This window comes from Akebia trifoliata, chromosome 5 (assembly GCF_017979445.1).
Source record: "Akebia trifoliata isolate Shusen 1 chromosome 5, ASM1797944v1, whole genome shotgun sequence".
In the NCBI taxonomy this organism is placed as follows: domain Eukaryota; kingdom Viridiplantae; phylum Streptophyta; class Magnoliopsida; order Ranunculales; family Lardizabalaceae; genus Akebia; species Akebia trifoliata.
Genome location: NC_141379.1, coordinates 2,259,092 through 2,282,541, shown reverse-complemented (window position 1 = coordinate 2,282,541; position 23,450 = coordinate 2,259,092). Strand labels below are relative to the sequence as shown.

At 35.5% G+C, this 23,450-nt stretch overlaps 3 protein-coding genes across 6 annotated transcripts; all 3 read left to right on the top strand.

Annotated features, from left to right (window-relative positions):
- The first annotated feature begins 1,878 nt into the window (after positions 1 to 1,878).
- On the top strand, positions 1,879 to 2,722 carry LOC147400942 (uncharacterized). Its single transcript, XM_086441542.1, has one exon. The coding sequence runs from the start codon at positions 1,967 to 1,969 to the stop codon at positions 2,477 to 2,479; it is 513 nt and encodes a 170-aa protein (XP_086297668.1). The 5' UTR covers positions 1,879 to 1,966; the 3' UTR covers positions 2,480 to 2,722.
- Positions 2,723 to 4,945: 2,223 nt separating this feature from the next.
- Positions 4,946 to 13,378, top strand: LOC147400941 (T-complex protein 1 subunit epsilon-like). Its single transcript, XM_086442009.1, has 9 exons — positions 4,946 to 5,296; positions 6,368 to 6,686; positions 7,740 to 8,088; positions 8,435 to 8,567; positions 8,651 to 8,703; positions 9,902 to 10,004; positions 12,355 to 12,521; positions 12,609 to 12,722; positions 12,838 to 13,378. The coding sequence occupies exons 1-9, from the start codon at positions 5,098 to 5,100 to the stop codon at positions 13,006 to 13,008; spliced, it is 1,608 nt and encodes a 535-aa protein (XP_086298135.1). The 5' UTR covers positions 4,946 to 5,097; the 3' UTR covers positions 13,009 to 13,378.
- LOC147400940 (AAA-type ATPase family protein) lies at positions 12,879 to 23,422 on the top strand. Of its 4 annotated transcripts, none has more exons than XM_086442005.1 (8): positions 12,879 to 13,017; positions 17,782 to 19,474; positions 19,569 to 19,788; positions 20,443 to 20,622; positions 20,731 to 20,955; positions 22,157 to 22,814; positions 23,028 to 23,097; positions 23,164 to 23,422. In XM_086442005.1, the coding sequence occupies exons 2-8, from the start codon at positions 17,855 to 17,857 to the stop codon at positions 23,236 to 23,238; spliced, it is 3,048 nt and encodes a 1,015-aa protein (XP_086298131.1). In that variant the 5' UTR covers positions 12,879 to 13,017; positions 17,782 to 17,854; the 3' UTR covers positions 23,239 to 23,422. The 4 variants fall into 4 exon arrangements, with proteins under 4 accessions (XP_086298131.1, XP_086298133.1, XP_086298132.1 ...); XM_086442007.1 differs by lacking the exon at positions 12,879 to 13,017 and adding an exon at positions 16,635 to 17,318 and having other exon boundaries at positions 22,157 to 22,396; XM_086442006.1 differs by lacking the exon at positions 12,879 to 13,017 and adding an exon at positions 16,640 to 17,318 and having other exon boundaries at positions 20,452 to 20,622.
- Positions 23,423 to 23,450: the final 28 nt, after the last annotated feature.

Below are 23,450 nucleotides of genomic sequence, written 5' to 3'. Positions count from 1 at the left end.
TCAAATAAACAAAAATTCGAGTTATATTTGATTTTGGATTGCAAAAATCCGTTCTAAAATTTGATAAATGGAAAATATGTGACATATTCATACATGTATAATCCGTTTCATTTCAAAAATTCGAAAATAAAAAATTTGGTCATATGATAGTGATGGTGATGATGAAATTGGTGATGTTAATGGTGGGTGATGATAATGAAGACATTGAGTTAATTGTTCCATTGATTTTTAAAGGAAGACCAAAGTCAAGGGGACAAATCATCAACTTGAAAAATTAAGGTGTAATCTCAAATAAATGTAGAGAACATGTCATTTTTTTTTTAAAGATAAAAGGGACATTTGTCATGTAAAAAGGTGGATTCCTCCAAATTTTTGAAATATAGTTGTTTCAAAGTTGACTTGTGTTACTCGTCACAACTTACAAGTTTACACTTTTTAACGTATCATAAGGTCAAGTGGAATTTTTTTTCCACCGAGTTTTATAAAAATTTGTAAAAAACATGTTTTATTCTTTTCAAATTTAAAATCCGTGAATTATTCAGAATAGTTTAATAATCAGGAGAAAAAAAACGTAAAATTTGTGAAAATTTCAAGAATTAAGCAAGAGATTGCTAACGAGGGTCTGGGTTTACACAGTTACAACTTCGCTTAGGGAAACCATAAATTTTAAGCCCTGGAGGCCAAAGTCCTAGCGTGACGCAATGAACAAGAGAAGTGAATTATAAGAATGGCATTGGTGGCACCAAAAGTCTATCTTGGATTGCTGATCAAAATCATTCATTTTTATCTAGAAAGGAACACTTTTTAGAGGACTTTGGGACTTGAGATCAATTTCGAGGAATTGTAGAAGCCACCACTTTCATGTTGTTCATTGAAACCGTATTTGTCTTGGAAAAAAAGAGAAATGGTTGAGTGTCCTGAATCTTACTTCTTAGTGATCTTGTTGATTTAACATCTCAACACCATTGTGTGTTGGAGGAGATGAAATAAGATACCAATCTGTGTAATCTAAAAACTCTTGTTTGTACTAATTAATGTTTGAAGCGTGTGCAACTCTAATTTGTACAAACTAATGTGTGATTATTTTTGTTAGATAAATAATCAATCTTTATTATTAATACTTTGTTTTAAGTGTAATTCTATATTGTCATACAATGATCATATTCAAATTTAAATGTTTATTTTCTCTTGAAAATTACGATTATTAATAAAAAATTAATTATTTTAGTTAATCCTATTATTTCTCTTCTCTTTTTAAATTTATTATAATTTTATGTATATAAATTTTTGAAACAATTTTTTAGGAAAAATAATTGTCAATTTTAAGTTGTTTTACATGTCAATTATATTTATATAAATCCTGACGAATACTAAATTACTTAGTATTAATGAGAAATATATTAATCTAACTAACCTGACTTGAGTAGGGTTCGGGTTGAGCATTTCATGTCCGAATTCGAATTTGGCAAGGGCGTGGGTTGGTGTTTGTCAGGTTTGGGTTGAGAATTAGGTATAGGTTGATCCCCAACCCACCTCGACATGATCGTCGAGTTTGACAATCCAAGATTTTTTGGTTTTCCAACCTCAAACCATGTTTGATGAACAGAATCAAACCTATATTTGTCATGGAAATATCCTACCATCTCAGCCGTTGGTTTGATAGGGAACCTCGAACTACTAATTTGAGTTTTGAGGCTATTATTTCTCTTTTCGATTTTCCCTTGGTGACATGTCAAGTGTGAACCGCTTTAGACCAAAAATGGAAACCAACGACCAATTTAACTAAAACCAACCGTTTCTATGGTCCATCCTTATATCTCGGGAACACCCAACTCCCGACACCAATTGTCCTCCCCTATAAAACCCACATTTATTCTTCTCCTCATCATTCCCTTTCGAATATCTCTGCAGTGTTTCTCTATAAAATACACATATAGAGAATTCCTGCATTTTTATTCCCTCCACAATGGCCCCAAAAATTGTTGCTCTCATTCTAATCTGCATTGCCATTGCAGGGTCAGTCTCTGCACAGGCACCTGCCACGAGCCCCACCCTATCAAAATCTGCACCCACTTCTCCAGCCTCAGCACCTTCAGCCAGCAAGACTAGTGCATCACCACCAAGTGAACCCCCAACTGGCAGTGCAGGTGGAACCTCATCCACCCCTGCTTCATCACCCACTACCACCCAAGCTCCAACCCCTGCTGCTGCTCCTGCATCATCACCATCTGACTCCCCTGCATCCTCCCCTGCCACATCACCATCTGCTGACGTGTCATCACCTCCTGCTCCAACCCCTGATGGTGACACTGGTGACTTGTCACCCACTGGTGATGCTCCTGCTGATGGACCTAGTAGCATGGGACCTTCCCCAGCTTTGGAACCTGCAGCTGATGATGTGCCCAAGAGCAATGCAGTTGCATTGAAGGCTTCTGCTGTTGCTGGTGTTGCCAGCATGGCTGGTTTCTTATTCTTCTAAACTGCATGCATGCATGTACACGTGTCACAAAAAATATTTAATATTATTGAGGGGTCCCTTAGATTTAGTTTGGTTTTTATTTTTTTTGTACTTTTATGGTGTATCATAGGACGAAGTAAACCGACCAAGTTAGGGGTCTCCTTGCCAAATAATTCAGCATTTTCAATTGATGTAATCTTTTGGGGAGAATTTTAGCTCTCCCCTCTTTTTATCCCAAGCTCTTCCCTCTTTCAAGATTAATTATACATTATTACCACACAAAAAAAAAAAAAAAGATAAATGAAAAATCTTGTCGTGTCTTCTATAATTTCTAATGAACTTTTCAATAAGATTTGTGGTCCACGGAATCTGATCATCTATCTTTATAAAGAAGAATAGAGAAATGGGGTGTGTTTGTATATTAGAAATTTAGTAATAGAGTAATGCTGGAGTGAAAAGCATTTATGGTTTTGTGGCACCTTCACGTCAACAAAGTGTGAATTGAGGTCAATCTTGAGATCACTCCAACATGACTCTTAGTAATATCCTTTGTGAATTAGTGAGGTTGGATTTAACCTTGCACTTGGAAAAATGAAAGATAGGTTTACCATGGGAAAACTACTAAAAGAGGATTAAATATTTTTTTTAAATTATTAAAAACAAAATAAGTCTATCCAAGTGTTTTAATGTGTAAAAATACATTATTTACTGAAAATGTCCTCAAAATGATTAAAATGCCGGACTGTCTAACGTTTTAATAGCTTGTTTTATTATTTAGCCTCCATTTAAAACATTAGACAGGCCAGCCAGTTACTAAAATGATGGACTGTCCAACGACTTAATTCTCATTTTTTATAATTTAAAAAAAAAATAATTTTTTTTATAAATATTAAAATATTTAACTCTCTTTTTAGCAATTTGTCTTTTTTGGAATATTGATTAGTAATTTGAGTTTCTAAAGGGTATTTTGAATATAAACAAAATTTCACCTAGATATTTTATTTGTTTCTCTCACAAATCAAAATGGGATTTGAAAATGATCTTAAAGTGTCTAAGATTGGGTTAAGAGTGTCTTTGAATTCCTTCTAGGATCCGTTCAATAGAGAGTTATTTCTCAAAAAAACTTGTCGTGACAAAGAATAAGAGAACACACATGTTTAAGGACATTTTGGACTGTTAGATTCTAGTTTACATCAATTTTAACTTTTCAATCTCTTCAATTTGAAACCTTATAATGCAATTAGATTTAATAGATCCATTTGCTTTTTCACATTTTGTCTCAACATCTCACGTGTTTATAGGGATAATCATATAATATAACTAATATTATCATGTTGATTTCAATATATCTCTGCAAAATTTATTGAATATTTGAAGTATCTCTTTTGGACCTTGATCTTCTTTCATAGATTAATAAAATGGCATAAACATCATCATCTTCAACTTCTACATACAAACCTTTAATTTTTCTCCCCAAACTCCATCAATTTCAAGCTCTCTAACTTCTCCATCCAATCTCACTTTCAATCCATTATTTTCAACCTCACTTAACTCCTTCGAAACATTTATTCTTTTTTCTATCTAAAATTTCATCATCATCTACTTCTCCAAAATTACTATCTTGTCATTAGAGTTGCAACCTTAGGCGGGTTTGCCCGAACTCAATCCAATTGACAGGCAAGCTTGGATTGAGTTATGTAGAAAATGAGTTGAGCTCGGGTTGAAGGTACAAGCAAACCGATTCAATCCTACCCCAATGATATATATTAATATATAAATAGTTTTATGTTAATTATAAATTTTTTATTCCATCTTATTATTATGACTTATGAACAATTGGTTATTATTAACGTGAACTTTGATTTAGTATGATTTGTCTAAATATTCCCTCAATGATAGATTTGAAGGTAGTATGTGATTTTATTTACTAATAATTTTGTTTTATTTATTTTTTTATATAGTATTTATTTTTGTTAAAATATAAAATTCATTTACTAATCAAAATAAAATTAGAGTTATTCAACAAATCCAACTTGACCAACCGTCCAAAATTACCTAAGTTAGACTAACCTAAACTCAATCCGAATTTAGAAGATCAAACTCAAGTTGAGCTTGGGTTAGTGAGTTTAGGCCCGATTGTTAGGTTGAGGGTTTTGCTACTTGGGTTGAGTCTGAATTTACCCTGCAACCCACCCAGGTTGCAATCTTACATGTCGTTAAGGTTTGAATGTCAAAGTAATTAGAATCTTAAGGTTTTAGGTGATCGTAATTTTTTTTAACCTAAGAAAAATCAAGGATTTTTAATTACATTGAGAAGATAATTGCATTTAAGTCAATTTTCACCAGTCTATTAAAGTAGACTGAAATCAAGATGGCTTGTGAAGGGTATCTCAAAAGAGTAAAATTACCTTTTAAGTTTCGAGCGGGAGATTAATATCATTATAAAGTAAGCTCCACTTCAAATAATCTGATATTTATTAGGGCTCCCACTGAACATTTTTTTCTCGAGGGTTCCAGAACCTCTCTCTCTCTCTCTCTCTCTCTGCAACTTAGCATCGTTTTATCGATTTCGTTGTTCCCTCTCTCTCTCTCTCTATCTGTGTGTGTGTGTGAGTGTGTTTGTTTGAATCGAAGAAGAAATGGCGTTGGCCTTCGATGAGTACGGGCGACCGTTCATCATCATAAAAGAACAAGAACATAAGAGCAGATTAAGAGGTTTAGATGCTCAGAAATCGAACATCTCTGCTGGAAAAGCTGTCGCTCGCATTCTCCGCACCTCTCTCGGCCCCAAGGGCATGGACAAGTTGCTCCAGAGCCCCGATGGAGATGTAACCGTCAGTAAGTTTTTTTTTTTTTTTTTTTTTCCTGATTTCACGCTCATCTTCGAAGAATCTCAAATTAGTGAACTTGATTCGTTGTATTTCGATTCAAATTCTTGTTTCTGTTTCTCGCTTTATTAGTAAAACTGCAAAATGGTGAAAGTCTGAAAGATGGTACCTTTTCACTGCGTAATAATGGAGATGGAGGGATCCATTTGATGGAGCGGAGGAAGTTTTGTTTTTTAATTGAGAAGCTATTGAAGATCAAAACTTTTTAGCATTGATGAAATTAATGTATTTTCTTTATTTTTTTTATTTATTTCAATGATCCCAACTACCCATCTGTTATTGTTTCAATGACTTATTTTCTTATTGTTTGCTGAAATTTGATTGTTTTTTAATCTTCACTTACCTTTTATTTTTAATTTTTTTTTTAGTCCTTTTGAGTAAATCTCCAATTTTCTAATTCTTAACCTTGCTCACCTTTTTGGGTTATCAGCAAATGATGTTTTACTCATTATTTTCTTGTTGTTTGTTAAAAATTTGACCTTTTTCAAACGAAAAAATCTTTACTTCTTTTTAATTTTTTTGTTGATAAGTACTTCTTTTTAATTTTTAAAATTTGTTGTTATTCCTTTTGAGTAAATTCCCAATTTTTTAATTGTTGACCTTGCTCACCTAGTTTGGGTTATCAGCAAATGATGGCCTACTCACTTATTTCTTGTTGTTTGTTAAAAATTTGAACTTTTTTAAATCTTCACTCCTTTTTTATTTTATTTTTATCAGCAAATGATGGTTTACTCACTTATTTTCTTGTTGTTTGTTAAAAATTTGAACTTTTTTAAATCTTCTAGTATTTTTAATTTTTTTGTTAGTCCTTTTGAGTTAATTTCCAATTTTTTAATTCTTAATCTTGCTCAAATCTGTTGTGTTATCAACAAATGATGATTTACTTACTTATTTTCTTGTTATTTGCAAAAAATTGAACTTTTTTAAATCTTCGCCTCTTTTTTAATTTTTTGTTAGTCCTTTTGAGTAAATTCCCAATTTCCTAATTATTAACTTTCCTTACATGTTATTGGCTTATCAGCAAATGATGGTGCAACAATCTTGGAGCAGATGGATGTTGAAAATCAAATAGGAAAGTTGATGGTTGAATTATCTCGGAGTCAGGACTATGAAATTGGTGATGGAACAACTGGAGTTGTTGTTATGGCTGGTGCACTTCTAGAGCAGGCTGAGAAACTATTAGAGCATGGTATTCATCCTATTCGCATTGCAGAGGGCTATGAGATGGCTTCAAGGACTGCTGTTGAACATTTGGAACATATTTCCCAGAAGTTTGATTTTGGTGTAACAAACATAGAACCTCTGGTTCAAACTTGCATGACAACTTTATCATCAAAAATGTAAGTTTGTTAATTTGGTCTGCTATTTCTTTTTTGTAGAAGTAAACCACTGTCAAACCTTAACATGGGTCCGATCTCATAAGGATGTTTGTCAGATTTTTTTTCCCTATATATATAGGTATAAGGGTAAAGGTGCGGTTTTGAATCCACGTCTATGGTATTACCAGTCACAGACTTAACCAAGTTGGCACCTTTTGATCAGAAAGTAACACTGATAGCAAAAGAATGGCTTTAGGCTGAATTGAATGGAAGAACAAGGTTCATCCGGCTGGCCCTAAATTTAAGATACGGCTTCAATGATGTTGACGAGTAAATAATGCTTACGCTTTTATAAAAAAGTAGATGTTTCTGATGACATTTCCAACCTGTTGGCCAATTGTTTTCACGAAATGCAATTTGTATTCTTAATAGATTTCAGAACTTTCTATCTTCCAAAGGTAAAGGCAGAAAAACAGTTGGATGTTACACTTTCTTGTTATCCCCAGTTTTCTCCTATTGAACAGTATGTTTGTAAACTATGATGAGAGTATACTGATCTCTGGGAACTCCCTTACAGGAATTGCTATTATGACTAGAGTGCTAAATTTCCTATTGCCGGACACTATTTATTGTTTGTTGATATTTTCATATTTTCTTAGCTTTGTGTATTATGTTTCATTGACTTGTATATTTTTTAGTTGACAATTATCGGAGTTTGGAGAAGAGATCCAAATAATAGTTTGGAATGAACTCCCTATCATTGTGATTTATCTTTGTAATGAAGTATAAGGAGTGGCCATTGGAGGTGCCAACTTAGCTAAGTTGGTAAGGTGTGTGGAGTGTTGATCTCACAACCTGGGGTCAAAACCTTTTGAACCCACTTTCATGCTGATCATTAATCCTTGCTTGTCTAGGGGAAAAATAGAAAGAAATGTCATATTTGTTGTGAACCACAGTTGCTGTATATATATATATATATATTTTTCAATAACAACATATGCAATGGACGCTTATACTTTTACCTGACACTTTCCCTAAGAATGTAGAGTATGAGCTTTTGGCTTTCTCTTGCAGTGTGAATCGATGCAAACGTACTTTGGCTGAGATTGCTGTTAAAGCGGTTATGGCTGTTGCAGATTTAGAGAGGAGGGATGTTAATTTAGACTTGATTAAAGTTGAGGGAAAAGTAGGGGGGAAGTTGGAAGACACTGAGCTGGTTTATGGAATTGTTGTTGACAAGGATATGAGTCATCCACAGATGCCAAAGCAAATTGAAGATGCAAAAATTGCTATTTTGACTTGCCCATTTGAGCCACCTAAGCCCAAGACGAAGCATAAGGTTGATATCGACACCATGGAAAAGTTCCAGGCTTTACGTCAACAAGAGCAGAAATACTTTGATGACATGGTTCAAAAGTGCAAGGTAAGGATGTTGCATTAAGTTTAACAAAAAAGATAGCTTGGTGACAGGTAAAGGTAGAATACTTGTAACTGATATTTGTTTCTTTTCAAATATGTTCATATCTGATTGTGGTCACTGGAGTTACTTTTGTCTCAAGAATGTCAATTGTCAAACTATCCTTCTATCCTTATCAATAAATTAATAGCAAGGTTGAAGTGCAACCTTATATTATATTTTCTAGTGTGAATATTGAAATGCTTTATATTGGAGTAAGCTTGTTCGCTCTTTCTTATTTTAAGGATTGATCGGGGAAGTGAACTAGCTCATATTTGATTCTTCACAATGTATTTTGTTTTATATTTTGCAGGATGTCGGTGCAACCCTGGTTATCTGTCAGTGGGGATTTGATGATGAAGCAAACCATTTATTAATGCACAGGAACTTGCCTGCTGTTCGATGGGTTGGTGGAGTAGAATTGGAGCTCATTGCGATAGCTACAGGTTTGCATCACCTGTTCCCTAATACCAGACTAATTTTGAAGTTGGCGTTTGGTCATTTACTAGTGGTCTCTCTGTCTTTATAGGTGGAAGGATTGTGCCAAGGTTCCAAGAGTTGACACCGGAAAAACTGGGGAAGGTATTCTTTTGTCTACCTGGTGTTCACTTCTTCTCAATTTGATTAAGATGATTACTTTTCTGTTGATTTCTCTTTCTGTATTTTTTCTGGTAGTTGTTTACACTTAATAAAACCAGATTGTTCAGGACTCTCCTTTTTAGAAATCTTTTTTTTCAACCACAACATCAATGCCAGGAAGTTTTGGAAATAATTTACAAGCTTTCACTCTAAAATTTAATGGATAAGGGACTCTATCCAAAGTAGTAAAGACTTTCTTTCTGAATTCTGTTTGATCTAATCTAGGTTGTATCTAATTTGAACTTTGTGGAACTTAACTTTATGGTTTAACACATGCAGAGGTGTAAAGTGGGAATTATCATTAGCAGAACTCTTCCAGGATTTAATATATCTTGGATCTTCTTTCTTAGAAAGGAAAAAAGACTAGGGAGTAGGGTCTATATATTCACAAGCCTCCACTGTTTCCACCATTTCAGCATATAAAAAGGAAGGGGGGGGGGGGGGGGGATTGGCCGTGAGAATGAGTGTTCCAAATCCTTATCACCAAGCCCTATCACCTACTGTTTATCAACCTTTCTCCACTGTGGTGGGGCTCAGGGTATAGGTAACTAACAGAGTCTAATGATTAACATCTCTCTCTCTCCCCCTTTCACACACACACACACACACTTTCACAGCCTGAGTCCAGATTTGATGTTCCTAGTTGGGTATAATACTATCAAATCCTTCTCACTGAGCCCTACACGTACTGTTTGTCAGCCTTTCTCAACTGTGGTGGGGCTCAGGGGTAGGGAACTAACAGAAGTCTAATGATTAGTGTCTCTCTCTCTCTCTCTCTCTCTCTTTCTGACACACACACACACACACACACACACAACAGCCTGAGGCCAAATTTGATGTTCCTAGTTGGGTTGAATAATATCAAAGAGAGTTTCTTAATTATAATTCTGCTTAGTAGAGCTCATTGTGCAATGATACTGCTTGCAACTCATGTTATGCGTAACAATTACCATTTTTAACTACCAAGTCGTGGAGTTGGATGTTCTTATAAAATGAATTATGTGGACCTTCTTTGGGTATCCTACCACATTGGTCATAGGCTTTGTTCACGGATTTATGCCATTGAGTTTTTCTGGTTACCTGCTGTTTTGGTTATGAACATTGTTCACTGGGATTGCCCTTTCTTATTTCATCCATTCAGGCTGGTTTAGTTAGAGAAAAATCATTTGGTACAACAAAAGATCGAATGCTGTACATTGAGCACTGTGCGAATTCAAGAGCTGTAACTATATTCATTCGTGGGGGTAGGTTTTTCTTTTCTTATTTGCTGCCTTTTCAATAGAATTGCTTCCATGATTATTAATTTTACAGCGCTAAGAGGTTTAACTTGGATGATGAATTTTGGTACATGATGTTAAATTGGAAAATAGGTTTTACACTCTTTATATCGTATCCATGTTAATTATTTTACCACTATCATTTTATTTTTATTGCACAGAAAACCTCTTAAGATCATGAATCATATACTTTTGGTGGATCTTCTCTCGTGCATGTGGATTTGGTTTTTTCATTCTTTCTTATGGCATTGTAAATTGTTGTAACTGGTAATCATTAAGAAATATGATATGTTAAGAGTTTTAAAAAAGAGTGATGTTTGAATAGTTGAATAACCTTTTATGTCATGCCACTTTTTGCTTCTTGTAGATAAACCCAGATTTTATTCAAGCAAGAAAATGAAGGTAGAAAGACCTCCCAAGAGAGCAAGACCACTACAAGGACTAAATAGCTCAGATATGAACAAAACAATAAGAGCAGAAACTCAAGAATTATAAACCCTAATATACACAGAAACCCAACAAGATAAAAGATCCTCAAAATACACCTCCTTTACGGTCTTTGAACTCTTTACAAAAAGAAATGCACCAAGAAATGCAAACCTTGGAGAGAAAGGGACACCAAATGACAGAGGCCAAGGGACCATGATTCATAGTCACCTGCAGATATACATAAATAACAAATGTTCACCATGGTAGTCTCCCTACCAATTATATTGTTTCCGGTTAAGTACTTATCCAAGGCCATGGATTAAATAAAATAAAAAAGCAACCTTAGAGGAGACCATTGGGTCCCAGATTGCGAAGGAAAGGAAGCACCAGGAGGGAGACTGCTGAAGGGCCAAATAAAACAATTTTACCCTGAACTCTCCATCCCAATCGCAAGTCCATAGCTAAACTTATCATCATAATCATAATCAGCATCAGTGGACAGAGGCACAAGGGAAAAAAATATTAGGGAGGCTACATCTTTGAATCTCCCCGTCATTGAAATCTCTCGTGAAGCTGAAATCCCGAGACAAAACCTCCCTGGCATGAGAGAAAACAATAAACTGGCAGTCCTTTTTTCAAATATAGAGTGTAGATTGACAGAAATTCCAATCAAAGGGCTGAAGTCCCACACCAATGACAATCCTATTGCCTTTCCCAACATTAAGTAGAATCCTTTTGTGAATTTAGTGTGGGCTACGGTGTACAGTTTAGATATGCTACTATGCAGGTTTGTTTTTTTTTTTTTTTTTTTGAAATTAGCATGCTGTCATGTGCATCATGCCAATATTTAGTATACTGTCTTCATCACTGTACTTCACCAACACATTCTATGCTACTTACAACTGGAAATAATAGCTTTTCTGTATTCTATTTTTATACAGTCTTACTTTTGTATTGATTTTAGAATTCGACTTAGTAGTATACAGAAATGCTATTTCCATTTTGGAGTATAAAAAAATGATTTTAGTCAATCTTAATTTGATCGTGTCTGAGGAGGTTGGTAACTGGTGAAATACCCAAGTTAACATGGGAAAAAAGTATTTTGCACATCTGCCTAACTGTATGAACATATAACATGGAACAAGAAAGTTATATAAGCAATTTACACTCTCAGTATAGAGTATGGACAACTTCAGGAAGAAGGAAGCTTGGTTGCCAAAGTGATACATTTGCTTTACCTCACAATGAGATTAAACTTGTATAGTCATGTTCATTTGGGTGCTTGGCTACCTTCTAGAAGTCATACTGCAAATACTTCTAGTTGCAGGTACTATAGAGTCGGCCTGCATTTTTATTTCTTTGTTGTCATAATTTGGAGCAGTAATCACTTATATGTTAAATGTGATACACGTGTTCTTAAGATTGAAGTAGAGAAGACACATTCACTTTGTACTTCCAATCCAGACTACTAGAATCTACAAGCAAACAAAGGAATACGGGATCATTATTCCCAGTTAGACATGGATAGTGAATACTGATCCCATTTCATTGTTTAGTTAGTTGGGATAATGGCAGTGGGGGGGATGCAGGTGGTTTATGTCCAGGTGCAGATTTCAAATACATCGGTATTACTAAGTTGTCATTGACATGTTTGATGAAGTTACATAAAACATTCATTTTATTTAAAAATAACATCTATACCTTTGGAATTAAACAAAAAAGATTCCTTGCTTTCCTAGTGGTATCCCTTCCATAGTACTTTTGGTTGGCTTTTATATTTGCATCATAATTCATGCAAGCACAGTATCTCGTCTGCCAACTAGAAGAGGGAAAAAAACCCCATGAATACTGTGAAGCAATGTTTTTTTGGTATTTCTTGATGCTATAGGCAACAAAATGATGATAGAGGAGACGAAACGCAGTCTTCATGATGCTTTATGTGTAGCAAGGAATCTTATCCGCAATAACTCCATTGTATATGGTGGCGGGTCGGCTGAGATTTCTTGCTCTATTGCTGTCGAGGGAGCTGCTGATAGATATCCTGGAGTTGAACAGGTACAACAACTTTTATTTATTTATTTTTATTTTAATCCTTTCAAGTAAGTGGGTAGAGAAAATTTGTCTCCATTCTTTTGCTTGCAGTATGGTATTAGGGCATTTGCCGATGCCTTGGATTCCATCCCCATGGCACTGGCGGAGAACGCCGGACTCCAACCAATTGGAACACTGTCTGCAATCAAAGCCCAGCATATCAAGGTAAAATTAGTTGTGATAGCTGGACTGAATCCCTCCTTTTTCGGTCACTGATGCGGCTTTTTTTTCTTATTACTCGATGAACTATATTTATTAGCATTTTGGATGATGCATGCAGGAGAACAATCCGTGCTGTGGGGTTGACTGCAATGATGTTGGCACAAACGACATGCGTGAACAGAATGTGTTTGAGACTCTGATAGGGAAGCAACAACAGATCTTACTGGCCACACAGGTTGTTAAGATGATTCTTAAGATTGATGACGTAATCACCCCATCATCCTACTGATCTTATTAGGTAAGAGTTATTGCTCTCAAGTTTGAAAGCATCCAAGAGATACATGTTTTGTCATGTATAGCTACATACGCGATGGAGTTGGAGACCTTCCCATAATGCTTTTCTTCATGATATTTATAGAGTTACTATTGCCACACCAATTCCTATATAAATCACCAAAGAATTGAACACAGTTGGTGCGAGGTTAGTAAAAAAATTGGTGTGCCAATATCAACTCTCTATTTATATTTTGCTTATCCAACTAATGCATTGAGTCACCAATAGGTCTTTTATTGAGAGGAATGCATGTTTTGCTCATCGAAAGTAGAAGACTGAATTATATGGGTTTGTAGCTAAAAATAATGGTTTTTTTTTTTTGAGAGATCTTTGCTTCTGTATACTCACTTTTTTGGTGCTTCCTCTGTGGTGAACCAACCATTAAAACACCACAGGGTGATTTTCGTATTATTTATTTTTGGTAACAGGAGTGTCCAGACTTATGTCCGACCATGGGGGGACTGGATGAGCCAGGGCCGGAGCCAAGGCGTATGAGTCCCTCCCCCGGGCATATTTAATGGGAATTTTGTCAAGGATTTGGTGATACCAACTCACGGGTGGCCCCGAGGAAATATTGCCCATACTGGGTATCGAACACAACCTATGGACTCACCACTTATTGGATCCAAAATTGCCATTGAACCCCACTCCCTCGTTACCGTGGGGTGATTTTGTCAAGGATTAGGTGATAGCAACTACAAAATGATTCTTTCTGCCAAAATTGATTTGCACTGGTGGGTTGGGCTGTGGACAGGTGAATTACAATCAATATTTTGGATCCAAATCGTGTCCGACTAGGCTGATGATAAGGCAAGATCAGGATCCAACTAGACCTATGGTATAGGATTTCGAATACAAGTTATGTCGGAGTTGGATATTTCCTGAATTAAATCCGATTTTGCTCCCGCTTTTCATTTCCCATGGATCCTATCGGTTCTAAAACAATCCTTCTCTAGCATGGTTTTTTGAGTTAGGCTAGCCTGCCTACTTAAGTAAGATTTCAAATCTTAGGAAAGGACCATTGGGTCCACATGGATGCTAAAGTTTGCAATTTTTAAAAAGGGAAATTTAGTCTAACCTCCTTATAAAATTGGTGATACCCTCGTGGAATGCAAGATGAGGTCTGTCCCCTTGACTTTTGTTGATTTGGTCAAATTGTCAATGATGTTTGTTTAATTGACGGTTTAAAGTTTGAATACCAAAATTTTTTCTATAAAGTTTAAATTATCAAAATACCCTTCACTTGACAAATCTTTATATTCTAATATGATGCACATTGTTAGATTGAATGCATTTGGACCGTTGGATTGAAAGACAAAATCTCAATTTCATCTTCTTTAAGAAGATGAAGATGAAGTTTAGGTTTTTTTTTTTTTTTCATTAGTGCACTTATTGAAGATAGGGTTATTGTTGGATTATTGTTGTGATTGTTATGTCTAATCGATAGAGCCATTGTTTCGAAAATATATCATTAAAACTTTGGTTTCGATTTTGATTTTGAGTTAGATTGAGTTAAAGATTTTATATTTTTTTGCAATTGGTGAAGTTTGGACTCTCTGTGAGTTTTTATGTGATTATTTTGACATTTTAGTAAAAACATAGGTCAAGAAGCTGATTTTGTTCTTTATTGTGCGGGGGTAGCACTAATATTCATATTTACACGAGAAAAGTATTATTAAATTTATTTTCTTCATTGTTTTATCTTTTTTCTCTCGATTTTTTATTTTAATGTTTTCCATACGAAGATTATGAGTTTTAAAGGTCAAGGAATACCTTTAGGTTGGGGTTAAAAAAATGAGATTGAGATGAACATCAGTTGAAAATGATGAAATTTTATTTCAAAATAATAATAATTAGGTTTAAATTGATGGGAAATATGTTTTAAGTATAGTTGTTTAAGTTGAAGGATATTTTTATAATTTCAACGTATGGGGGTATTTTGGATTTTTTTTTTTTTTTTGTTAAGAGCAATTTTATAGAAGGATAAGATTAAATTTTCAAAATAAAAAATTAAAAAACTTTTTTCTTTATGGTAAAAGATTTTGAAAATGGGAAAATATAAAAAAGTTTTTCAGTTTCATCCAAGACATTGAAAATGGATAGGCACCTCTGATCATGAGACACGTAGCCAATGAAAGCATTTAGTATGAAGTACCAGATGTACTGTACAACAAGGGTGGAGGCTCTGTGTCCACCGTTTTGAAAAGGACTACTATCGTATCGTGTTTAAGTTTGGTTTTTTGGGAAAAAGTGTGGGCCATACATCCACATGAAGGAAGTACACCAGTCAATGAGACGTCCCTTGTTTCAGTATTTAATGATACAATATCTTGCGGTTATTCCGCTGCATCACGTGATTAAAATTTACCAAATTTTATTAAAATAATATCGAATAGAGAGCGCCCCCCCCTCTCCCTGTAAACAGAGACTTAGGACCGATAGATTCCAACCTAATCTACAAGGGGGATAATAAATTGTGATATCCTTTCCTTATACTTACTAAGATTGTAAGATTTTTAACTTCACCAGGGGTCGTTTTGCTCGAATCGAGCCCTCTAAGGTTCATCGAAAAAATCGTATAAAAATAAAAAAGAATTTCTTTCCCGTTTGATCAAGGTTTTGAAAATGGAAGGAGGTTTTGAAAATAAGGTGAAAAAATATATATATTATATTTTTATATAATTATAAATTTAATGGTGAAAAATATATATATTTTTTCAAACGTCATAGGATTTTGTCTTCAACAACCTTAAAGCATTTGATCATGTTTTTGGATGTCACAAGGTGAGTAAAAGGACCCTTAAGAAGATTATGTGGACTCTAATAATTGAAGGTAATGTATGACTAATCTTACTAACTTAGTAAGATTTCAAGTTTGAATAAGTAAGGGTCATTGAGTTCACCTTGTGGCATCCAAAAATATGATATGATGCAATTTTATAGGTTTTGAAAAAAAAAAAATCATTTTTCATTGTTGAATTGTATTTTTAAGTTTTGAGTTTCATGGTAGTTTGATAGTCATCCATTTTCAAAACCTTAAATTGAGAATAAGAGTATTTTCCTCTCATTATTTAAAAATTATTAATGAAGTTATTAATTATTTTAAAATTCTCCTTTTTAAAATTGATTTGTGATAAATTGATTTGAGAAAAAGATACTCGAAATTCAATTACTTGCATATAACCATTGATATTTTCCTTGTGTTTCTCGAGGAAGAAAATTTACGACTTCACGTTAGTTGAGTGAATTTGGAGTATCTTTTTTAGAGTCAGTGTATCACGACTCTTTAAAAATTGAGGAGTCATAATTTGATGTCCCCATCGCAAAACAGTTGACCACTTGCGTTGGAACACACAAGAAAAAGATTTATAATTTTATGTATCCCAAGGCCAATTATCTATGATTCATAGTCTGAAAATCATTTTTTTTTTTAATTTAATAAACTACCATATAACTTATCCCAAGTTTCTTTGCCACTTAGACATAGTAGTGTGATAGACTGACTACATTCTACATCTACAAGTTAAAGATTAACAAAGTACCCCCACTTTCTTATTTGCACTTTCTTATTTGTTTCTGCTATGTGGCATTTTTAAAGAAGCCATGCATCTAAGTTTGCTACACCATAAATGGAGCAACTTTTTTCCATTCTCAGATCCATGCCGTTAATCTTTCCCCAAGTTCCCTGATCACACAGTACATCGAAGATGAAGATTACTAGAATACCCCAACTTTCCTATTTTACTTGATACGTGGCACTCATCCCGTTATCTTTCTCCACATATACAATCCAACGGACCAAAAATAGGGTCTACAAATTTACTGTTACTAACAGTTTCTTCCTATCATTTTCCTCTCTTACTCTCACTTATTAAAACAGCTTTTTCCCACAAAAGTCTGGTTGGTTCATAAATTCAAAGTTGAAAAAAACCGTCGTATTTTAAAATACCGAATTTGTCCTTGGACTCAATTCCCGAGACCAACCTCTCTGCAAACGCCTGCGAATCCAACAAAATAACTTCTGAAACTCTCTTTCTCTCTCTCTCTCTACTGTCACGTTGTTCAGAAGAATGGCTTTCTTTACACCCTCACGAATTAATTATATTTACTATTTAACAACTAATTTCACCTCTCTGTCTCTGCACACTCTTCTTATACACCACTCAGAGCTCGAGCTTCAAAAATTGTATTTTAGGGTTAGGGTTCTTATTCTCTTATTTGAATGTCTTGGATTTCGAAGGATCTTCAAGAACAGATGTTTAAAGGTTTGCTCTTTTTTTCCATCGCTCGGGTTCGTTTATTTCTGTATGAATGTATGTATGTTTGAAGAATTTGTGTTTCTTTTTTTGCATTTGTACGAAATGGGATTCTCTTATTTTTGTGATCTTTGAAGTGTGATTTCTGCTAAGTTTTGGTTTTTGCAGGATTGGAACTCTGATTAAAAGGAAATGTATTGTGTTCTATTTCATATTTGATGGGATTTTGCCTTGTTTAATCCATTTTTAGTTTCTGAATTTGAGAATCTCAGTTTTTCTTTTTCAAGATTCTGTTTGAACTTTAAACTCGTTTGCTTTTGGTCTTCGCATATGGCTTTGGGTATTCTAGAAAGATAAAGATAACTTGATTCTCTGCTCTCTTTTTTCTTTTTTTTCTCCCTTTTCTTTTTCATTGGTTGGTTTTGTTAAGTTGTGTGGTGGTGGTGTTTTGCTGTTTGTTTTCTTCTCTCAGGTTGGCAAATTTAGTTCCTTTTCAATTGGACCTCAAATTTTGATTTTGAAAGAGAAAGTTTTCTTCAAAGAAGATGTTGGATGGCCGACGTCATTCGGTCGACATCCCTCTTTCGAAAACTTTAGTCGCACTCAGGAGAGTTAGGTCATTGAGGGATCCTTCAACGAATTCTATGAGCAAGTTTTCTGCTTTTGTTGATAATCTTACTTGGGAAATGGATTCTTGTAACGGGATTTCTCTTGGATTGGGGAATGGTGACGAAGAAAGTGATTTGGATAATAGGAGTCCACTCAGCTACCATAATTGTTGTTTGGATGGAAAAAAGGAGGAATTTGTTAGTGATCCGGAATTGGATTGTAGCTCAAGAAAGCCAGATTCCAGGTCATTGTCGTCCAAGAGATTGGCTCGGGTGCGAAAAAGGGATTCAAATTATATAAGGAAGAAAAGGGTTGAATTATTTGATCATTCTAGAGTGAATGTAGATAGGGTTCATGGAAACCAATCATTTGGTGGAATACATGATCATGATCACGATCAAGGGGAGAAAGCATTGGATTTGGTATGCCGGGAGCCTTCCAACAATCGCTTGGAGGATGTGGACTCGACTGGTAAACCAACTTTACAGTGTGATAGATCAGAAAAACATGATCTTGCCGTAAAAACCCAGAAATCTGGGTTCGTTAAACGAATCAAATCATCTGGTGTAGTTGGTGGCATTGTTGGAAGTCGTACAGGTAGTCCTTTCCCATCTGTAAGTGATGGTCGGTTGGATGGGTCAAGTCGAAGCACATCACTTTTTGCAAATGACGAGGCGGGTATCGTTGATTCTGATCACCATGGATGTGGGATTAGTTGTTGCTGGTCAAGAACCCCGAGATTCAGAGAATCTGATCTTCCTTCCGATGTGGAAGTTCATCCATTGCTATCAGGGGAAGGAGGGGAAATGGGCTTATCGAGTGAAATTGCTCCATATTCCGACAGCCCGAGGAGTCTCAGTCAAAAATTCAGGCCAAGATCTTTTGACGAGTTGGTGGGACAGAACGTTGTGGCAAGGTCTCTGCTGAATGCTATTTTGAAAGGAAAAAGCACCTCTTTATATATCTTTCATGGTCCCCGCGGTACAGGTAAGACTTCAACGGCTAGGATCTTTGCAGCTGCTTTGAATTGCCTCTCTCTTGAGGAACGTAGGCCATGTGGATTATGCCGTGAATGTACTTTGTTCTTTTCTGGAAGGAGTAGAAATATCAAGGAAGTGGACCCCACAAGAGCCAATCGGACAGATAGGGTCAGATCCCTCCTCAGGAATGCAGCTCGTCCTCCTGTTTCCTCACGATTTAAGGTCTTCATCATCGATGAGTGCCAATTACTTAAAGGGGAAACATGGGCAACTCTTTTGAATAATTTTGATGACCTTCCTCGACATGTTGTTTTTATGATGATTACTGCTGACCTAGATAACCTACCACGGAGTGCTCTATCACGGTGCCAAAGGTATCACTTCCCAAAGATAAAAGATGCTGATATTGTGAACAGGTTAATGAAAATCTGTATTAAAGAAGATTTGGAGTTCGACAAGGTCGCATTGGACTTCATTGCTGCTAAATCTAATGGTTCACTTCGAGATGCTGAGATGATACTTGATCAGCTGAGTTTACTAGGGAAAAGAATCACAATGTCGTTGACGTTCGAACTTGTGAGTGATCAATACATCATGTGTCACACATCTCGAGTGGGTATACATGTCATTCAAAATGTCATGATTTGTTTCTTGTATTGTCCTTGTGCAGATTGGAATTGTTTCGGATGAGGAGTTACTTGATTTGTTGGACCTAGCTTTGTCATCAGACACTCCAAATACAGTTCGAAGGGCTAGGGAGCTTATGAGATCAAGGGTTGATCCTATGCAGCTAATTTCACAGCTAGCTAATCTCATTATGGATATTCTTGCTGGAAGATGTCAGACAGGAACTTCTGAAGCTGGAGGAAACTTTTTTGGAAGACATACTTGTAAGTTAAGTGGCTTATTTTTTCCTTTGGGTTTATATGTATTTTCTAGATCATTGTGTTAGTAAATCTTTGTTCGGCCATCCAATTAACAAGTCACTTTCAGCATACCTGAAAAGATATGGTGATTGGACGATCTTAACCATCAAAACCAATTTTCAAAGCGAAACATGTTCCTTACTAACATAGTAAGATATTAAGCCTTACTAAGGGTTGTTTTTCTCAAATGGATTACCGCATCAGCAATCCAACACCCACAACTCTCCAAGTTTCACTGAAAAATTCGGGTCCAAAAAAAAAAAAAAAAAAAAATTCTGTTGAGCTTGATCCAAGGTTTTGAAAATGGACAGCTACCGAACTTGTACATAACTCCCAAACTTAAAATTGAAATTCAACAGTGGAAAACAACGTTTTTGGAAGACACAAGTTGAGCCCAAGGACCCTTAGTAAGGGTGAAATCCATACTGACTCTTTTTCAAATGGGTCGCATATTAGTGGAACACATTAGTAATTATCATAATGTAACATCTTATCTTTCAGGGTTGCTGATGGGCTAATACTATGGGGGGTATTTTTTCTTGGGAACTTATCAGCAATAATTCGTGTTAATAGATTGTTGGTATACTGTCTTACTAATTGCTACATTGTTATTCCTAGCTGAAGCAGACTTACAGAAGTTGAGACACGCACTAAAAATACTTTCCGAAACTGAGAAGCAGTTGAGGACGTCGAAGAATCAAACAACATGGTTGACAGTAGCACTTCTACAGTTAAGTTCTGTAGATTCCTCGTCCTTGGATACAAACAATTTGAGAGAATGTCAGAGAAAGCAGATAGGTGACAATCTTCAGAATTATTCTTTATTGCTACTTAATTAACTTGTTGAGAAATAGCGAATATGTCAGTAAGGTAAACATGATTAACACCCAATTTTCTCCTTGTCAGGTGCTTATGATGGATTTTGCAGTGCATCTTCAATAGAGGAGAATCTGAATAATTCTGTCTCTTTTTTGTGTGCTGATAATAAGTCCCGACAGTTGGAGATTCAGAGAGATGGTAAAGGAAACTTGGAAACCATTTGGAGGGGAGTCATAGAAAGATGCCAGTCGAGTACTGTCAGAAACTTTTTAAAGAAAGCAGGGAAGTTATCTTCTATTTGCGTTAACCATGGTAACTACTTATTTTTTTATATTTCCATTGGGTAATTTATGATTAATTGTCATCTCTTTTTACCACTTCAAACATTAGGGTGCCTTATCCCAATTACCCAGGCTTGGGAATACGGACTTTTTATTTTTTGCTGTCAATTCTTTCAAGTGCTATAACTTTTGTTTAGGCATGTTATTTCAGATTTTTCTAACACCTCTATCCATGTTCTTTTGACCTTTTGTTTAGGCATGTTATTTTTTGCTGTCAATTCTTTCAAGTGCTATAACTTTTGTTTAGGCATGTTATTCCAGATTTTTCTAACTTTTTTATCCTCTATCAAAGAATTTGTTCTCACTGGGGTCATTATTGACCTTAGTTGCACATTTGTAAACCGTATTGGCTTTCATCCTGTTTCCTCATACATGCCTTATTACTTAGCTATTTGAAGAAGATGAAAGGAATATTGCATAGCAAAAAAGAAGCTCCCCCGAATTGATTTCTCATCAATTGGTCTTGTTAATTGAAACTACAATGATATCTCTGTTAACCATAAGAACATTCTTACCTCATATGAGTTTGAGTCGTTGATTTCTATACATCAACCAATTCCAGTAGTGTCTTGTTGTCAAGAATAATAACTGGGTATCAGGCAAGCTCAGCACCAACTTGTCTTAGTTGATATTGCATTCCTTTTTTGAAGAAATTTACTAAGACTTAGATGAGATGCTTTCATAAGCAAACTAAGTACTAGAGATGGATATAACCCTTGACATTGAGGAGCGTGGATATAACTCTTTGTATGTGGACATCCTGGTCAATGTATATAGGTATCCATGCAATATGTCAATATAATGCTTTTAATCTTTAGTATTTTTAGGCTCAAATTTTTTTTGTCCTGTTTTCAATAAAAAGTCAAATTAGATGAACTTGTAATATATTTTTAGTTTCATTTACTAAAAAGTAAGATAATTTTTTGTAGTTCAAAAATATTTAGCAACTATACAAGTGGTAAATTAGAAAATTATATGCTACCAGTATCCATGCTGCATATGGTACTGGTATTAGTATTGTCTCCCATCAATATGGTTATGCCAAGCACTTCGAAATATCCTAGTGTCATTGTGATAGGATATGAATTGTATGTTTTGGTTTTTCTCATACATATTTCAAATGATTATCTTCATTATCCAGAGTCATGATTAAATGGTTGTCCAAATTTCAGGTCTGGCAGTAGTAGAGGTAGAATTCTATCATCCTGATCACGTATTGAGAGCAGAGAAATCATGGAAAGTCATTGCGAGTTCACTTCAATTTGTGCTGGGGTGTAATATAGAAATCAGAATCAATCTTGTGCCTTGTGCTTCTGACAGGAAGAATGCCAAACCGAAGAAGCCATCCTTCAGTTTGTTGAGTTGTTCACGCAGAATGCATTCTACCACTGAGGATGGAAATGACGAATCGGGTAATTCTGATTTTACCTCTGAAAGAGCTCTAAGGGAGAAACCCATTGAAAGTCATTCGTCCGATTATGGGTCCAAATTCCTACCGCCCCATAGATCATTACAAGATGATTCGACAAATGGGTCCCAGACAAGACTTGATTCTTCCAAACCAGAGGATGTAAACCGAGAAAGTCAGCTTCTTGCCATTCAAGAACCAGAGTACCAGCCGAGCTGTTTCTCAAAGACTCTAAGGTTTCAGAGAAGTTTACCTTCGTCTGATGCTTCTCATACAATCTGTTTGAGGATCCAGCCACACAACAAACTTGAATTTTCTATTCCACAGAAACCATCTCTTGAACCATATTTCTGCACCAAAGACCCTTATATTCTCTGTTCCAGTTCTAGTATGTACAGTAATGGCTCCGAAGATGATGAGGGGTAAGGGATTCAGAAACCCTTCTCTCTCTTATCTACTCCTACTCCTTAGCCCATCCATTTTTGTAGTTTCTGGACACATTAAATCATCTCCATCGATTTTCCTGTCTGTTTAAATATTTCTCTGCTAAGTGTTGACTTTGTACAATTGTACTTCCTCTGATGGAGCAAATTCTGACATTTTGTGTTCTGCTTCTTTATTGATCTTTCTGGCAGATCAGGGAAGGAATCCGGGGTGATCCCAAAGCTGCATTGCTGGAGAGCTCCCAAGTTCCCCGTTAGGAAGGTAATAATGTGCATTTTGTTGGTAAAAATCTCTGCAGAACTCGATACATTGAATGTGATATTGCAGGCATGGCAGCTGAGGCCGCGGCACCAACGATATCAGCTACTGGGGTGGGTCCTACCCTGTGCGACTGCAAAGTAATTCTGAAATATAAATGGATGACTGGATGATCCATGGGTTATATAAGGACGTACATGGTGGAGGATTGATATCTGTAGATATTGCAAGCATCTTATTGGGAGTTTGAGATTATATCTATATTTGGGAACCGCATGATGTTGGAATGTAACAATTCACCGGAAGCATTATTATCAAAATTCTGTTATTTTTGGCATTGAGTTTTATCCGAAGTG